The sequence below is a fragment of the Phoca vitulina genome, unplaced genomic scaffold, assembly GCF_004348235.1.
Source record: "Phoca vitulina isolate PV1807 unplaced genomic scaffold, GSC_HSeal_1.0 scaffold99, whole genome shotgun sequence".
NCBI classification, from domain to species: domain Eukaryota; kingdom Metazoa; phylum Chordata; class Mammalia; order Carnivora; family Phocidae; genus Phoca; species Phoca vitulina.
This window is the reverse complement of record NW_022589802.1, coordinates 496367-501646: the sequence shown is the minus strand read 5'-3', so window position 1 is coordinate 501646 and position 5280 is coordinate 496367. Positions and strand designations below refer to the sequence as shown.

The window sequence follows — 5280 nt, the reverse complement described above, 5'->3', positions numbered from 1 at the left end:
CATCAGAATTGCGCCTCGAGAGCGGACATATTCCCACTCCCCACACCCAGCGACCGCGGGAGAAGCGGCCCGAGACGCGCCGAGGCGGGGGGGGGGGGGGAGTCGGGGGCGGGGCGTGTGGGCGGTGACGTGCCGGCTCCCAGGCTCGCCGGCCCCGCCCTCGGGAGCCGGCGCCACCGCCGGCGCTCCAACTAAAGGAGCCGGGCCGTGCGCCCGGGACCGCTTCCCGTCCGTCGCCCCGCCGGCCGCAGGGCGGGCAGCCAGGCCGGCGGTACCCGAGCCGAGCGGGAGGGCGCGGGAGAGCTCCGCGTCGCCCCGCGTCACCTCGCGTCACCCCGCCCCGCCTGCTTCCCAGAGACCCGCGCCCCGCCCCTACGCGCAGGCGCAGGGCCGCTTTTCGGGTCCGCCCTTCTCCGAGATTTGAATTTCCCCCAGCAAATATAGAGAGGGAAGTACCCGGATGGTGATCACTGGCCTTTTCGCGCCAATACTGTAAGATCTCGCCGCAACCTTGAGAGGTGGGTGCTGGCATCAACTCCATGTGCCAAACCTCGCAGGAGGCCGCCCAGGCACTGCACCGTCATCTGCACTGTCAGACTCAGGCTGTAGCGCAGGGGTCCTGCGCAGGTGTCTGGGAGCTTGGAGCCCCAACAGATGGTTTTCCCACTTTCTCTCAGCTTTGTTTTATCTGTATTTTCACCAACTGATAGTCGAAATTTGGCCTTTCCTGCAACTACGAATGTAGGCTACAGAGCACAGAGTGTTAGCCTGGTGACTTTGTCACCAGTGGAAGTTACACATCATTTCAGATCACTTAGCTTTTGTTGTAGTTATCCTGAAATTAACTCAAATACAAGACTTACCAGCAGGCAGAATAACGACTTGGAAATTATTGTAGCTGCAATCTGCCCGTAGATTCTGTAATTTCATTTACTAGTAAAGTAGCACATATATTACCGAATCACACATTTCCGAAACTATTTCCATACCGTCTTTAAACATATTAAATTTATGTTGTAACTCTCTGTTTTTATGCATTTGGAAGCGTTTCTTTGAGAAAGGCCAAAGAGACCTGTGACAGCCAAAGGACATTTACCCTGTAAATGACTGTGCCACCAACTGCCCTAAATGACCTTGGGCATTCACCTCATGTCTATGGTCCCAAGTACCTCCCCTGTAAAATAAGGAAGATGAGCTGCTGGTTTCCAAGGGCCCTGCCTGAATTCAGCAATTCTCTCCCTAGAGTTCAGGAATCACTGGCGTTGCTCCAGGCTTCTCGGGTAGCCAGGTGGCCCCGATTGGCCTCACCTGCTGGGGGTGTCCCATGTTACAGCCCTGAGGCTGGCATCCCCGCATGGGCAGAAAGGCAGCAAGGGTGGTCAGGATGGTCAGGGACACAACAAGCAGTTGTCATAAATGCTACAGGAAAGAAGCCACCACTGTGCTGACTGCCTCTTGCTTAAATGCATATAGCCCCAGGAAGCAGGAGAGTCTAAGGAACATGTGTGAACACCTTAGCCAGGATATTGTCATGCTTTGCAGGACTTCCCCCAAAAGACCCCAGAACTGCAGGCCAATGCTGTTGAGCCTCTGGCCTTCGTGTGCCAGGTGCTGGGGGAATCTGTGTCGTGTAGCAAGGGTCATGACAGTTCAGGTGTGCAGAGGAGCTTGGCCATAAAGTACCGAGCCTGGTCTTCTTGGTGGATTCAGGAAGGTGGTTTGATGACATGTCACTTTCAGCTTGCACAAGGGCTCAGATGGACTCTGCCCAGCAGCCAGAGAGAGGAGTCATTTTCCACGCCCTTCCCGGACCTCCTTCTCTATCAAGTTGACAGTATTTGACTCCTGTCCCCGGCTCTCATCCATGCTTGCGGGCAGACAGGAGGTCCCAAAGGCCTGGCAATTCATGCCACAGAGCCAGGCCCCAGAGAGGTGCAGGTGAGGTGTCCCAGCTGGAGTCAGGAGCTGAATGGGGAGGCCAAGTTGAAAGTGTTAGCAGACCTGAGGCAGGAGGGAATGAGGACAGCAGGATCTCATTCTAGCTGAAGGACAGACCGGGCCTAGGGAGCTTTCAGGGCTCCATGGGGATGGCACTTTGGTGGCCTGGAGATTGGGATGTGATCATGCATGGCGTGGAGAGCCAGCCCAGTGTTAACTGGGGACTGGCACCATCCAGCCCAGCGGTACTTGAGGAAGATGCTGGGGGCTGTTGTGCGCAGACCACGTTAGCAGCGGCCAGCCTGGAAATAGGAACCCCAGGGCGGGGGGGCAGTTCCCCCCACCCCCGCCGACCTGGACCTGGAAGCTCGTTAGAGAAGGGCTTGGGGGAGGCATGTGACACAGCCACGAGCTGAGAAGGAGGCTTATAGTCAATGAGGAGATGCAGAGTCGGGGTGAGGGCTTTAGTTCACTGGTGGAAATGCTGGGCCTTGTGGTCCTCCTTAACGATGGGCCCCCAAGGCAGAGTGGGAACAAGAAAGCTCAGTGGGAGGCTCAGCAGCTCCCTCCCCAGAGAGTATAGGTGGATGCCCAGGGCCCAGGTGAGAAGTGAAATGGTAATGTGCCAGTGGAAGCATGAGAAAGAAGAGTAGAGGTGCTGGCTTGGTGCTTGAATTGAATTGAATTGGAATTGAGCAGGGACTCACTGAGCAAGAAGGAGAGCAGAGAGTCACACCCCACCCTGCCCTTTCCAGGCCTAAATTGCCGGAGGGGGTATGGGCATTGCAATGCCTCAGAAGTAAACACTGTGCAGTGGTCCTTATGTATAAGAGCTGACTTAATCCTCGCGATGACTCCTCCGCTGGGCGGCCCTGGCAGCATCTCATGGGACAGGTATGCAAACTGAGGCCCAGACCCGTAAGGGCTGAGGTCACACAACTAGAAGGTGGGGGGAGCCGGAGTTTGAACCAGACAGTCCCTCTCAACCCCACCTGCCGCCCTCTTGGCGTTTGAGTCATTTTCATTTTCAGAGCACTGAACCTTTTCTCTCTACGATGGAAATACCTTTCTTGGCTACTAGGCCAACTCACACCACAGCTGGCCCCAAAGCAGTTGACAGTCAGTGATAAGTGCACATGGTTTTCCCATGGTCTGCTTCTGTGACTGCAGGAAATGGAAAGAAGGCAACTTGGGACAGTGTGGCACTTCAGGGAAGGGCAGAGGGCTAGCCGAGGGAGCGGGCCTGGGGGCCGACTGCCATGCCGCCTGGCCTTGCACCTGAGAAGCACAGCGGGGAGGCTTGTCCTCCTCCCCTCGTCCTCTCCCCCACCTTCCCCTCCTTCTCCTGCCCCCTTCCCTCCTCCTCCCCTTCCTCTTTTCCTCCCCCCTCCCCTCCTTCTCCTCTAGCACTGTCCCATCCCTTGCCTTGGATTCCAGAACTCACCACAGCTAACAGTCTCTAGATATTGGTTCTCTGGATATTTGGGTAAAAGGGCTTGGGGCTGACTGGAAATGTCAACATTTATGATACCGCTGAGGTGGGAAAGCCCATTCCGAATTGTAACAAGAGACCTTAGAAAGGTCTAAGTCTCTAAATGCAGTGGTGCTAAGGGACCTAGGGCAACGAGCAGGATTTTTCTAGCACACAGATGAAAGAAGAACCGCGTGGGGGTCAGGAGAGAAGGGCACGAAACCCCTAGGGGAGAGAACATTCTAGAGGCTTCCAGAAGCCACGAGTAAGAAGGTGAACACACTGTGGGTATTGCTTTACTTTTATTTCTGTTTTCTTCTGATGAAAACTGTTGGTGGATCCTAAGGCAGAGAGTTGGGAAGATGGAGGCTCTCTTTTGGATGGTTTTCTTTCTAACCACACTCTTTTCATAACCACAGAGGAAAAAGGCAGAACGCTCTTCCACTCCTGCCAGCCAGTCGGCAGGACCGCTACCTCTCTCTGGCCTGCGTCCACCACTCTGGGGCAAGGTCGTGCCATCTGCATCGGGAATCATGGGGACTTCTTCCTGCTGAAGAAGCTGGCTCAGCCGGGAGGCCGAGGCGCGTTTTACAAAAGCGGTTTATCTGAATTCTGAACTGACAGTGGAGGCCGCCCCGAGTCCTACCCAGGGCTCCATGTGAAGCCCGAGTCCAGGCAGGCCCTCTTCCATGGGGCTGTGGCCAGCTGCTTCTGCATGGCCACCGTCTACACGGGGGTGTTCGATGGCATCTTCGTCCAAGTGGGCTATGAACACCATGCCGAAGCCCGCGTAGCCAGCCTCCCCGCCTTCCTGGCCATGCCCTTCAACTCATTAACTTGGCCTACGTCCTCCTGGGGGTGTACTGGCTACAGAGAAATGCCAGGGCCCCAGGGCGCCCCATGGAGGCGCAGAGGGCTCGTTACCTGAAGGATGTCTTTGCTGGCATGGCCCTGGTCTATGGCCTGGTTCGGTGGCTCACCTTGCCCGTCTTTGCATGGCTGGTGGCCTGGCGCCTCTCCCTCGACGGGTTGGGAGGTTGTTCCTTGCCATCAAGTGTCTCTCCCTGGGCAGTTACGGCCTCGCCCTGCTGCACCCCTGTGGGTTTGAGGTTGCGCTGGGCGCCCACATCGCAGCTGCCGTGGGCCAGGCCCTGCGCCCACAGGCACTACGGCACTGCCTCCTCGGGAGTCTCCTTGGCTCTGGGCACGCTCTCCTGCTTGGGCTTTGTGGTCCTCGAGCTGTGTGACCATCAGCTCGCGCCGTGGCATCTCTTCCAGTGGCTCACGGGCCCCTTCTGGTCCAAAGCCTGTGATGTGCTCCAGTTCCACTTTTCATTCTTGTTTCTGACAAATTTTTTTTTTTAAGATTTTATTTATTTATTTAAGAGAGAGAATGAGATAGAGAGAGAGAGCATGAGAGGGGGGAGGGTCAGAGGGAGAAGCAGACTCCCTGCTGAGCGGGGAGCCCGATGTGGGACTCGATCCCGGGACTCCAGGATCATGACCTGAGCCGAAGGCAGTCGCTTAACCAACTGAGCCACCCAGGCGCCCCTGTTTCTGACAAATTTAAACACTTGCCAAAGCCCTCCTCCTGAGGGGAAGGTACATTAAAGTGTGGAAAGAAAAAACTTAAAAAAAGAAGAAGAAATGGGGCGCCCGGCTGGCTCAGTCAGAAGAGCATGCGACTCTTGATCTCTGGGTTGTGAGTTCGAGTCCCATGTGGAGTGTAGAGATTACTTAAATAAAGAAAACAAAACTTAAATAAAGAAAACCAAAATGTGGAAAGAAGCTGCTTGCAGCCCTGACCACCCCCACCCCCCTGCAGCTGTCATCGGTGTTAAAGTTCCCGGGTGTGATACGATACGAGGATT

The 5280-nt window shown here is 55.7% G+C and overlaps 1 protein-coding gene across 1 annotated transcript; it reads left to right on the top strand.

Annotated features, from left to right (window-relative positions):
- Positions 1–2788: 2788 nt before the first annotated feature.
- Positions 2789–4774, top strand: TMEM187 (transmembrane protein 187). The gene is given in 5 exon segments (XM_032397473.1): positions 2789–2832; positions 4034–4239; positions 4242–4436; positions 4439–4565; positions 4567–4774. Coding segments are annotated over 5 exon segments (780 nt in total).
- Positions 4775–5280: the final 506 nt, after the last annotated feature.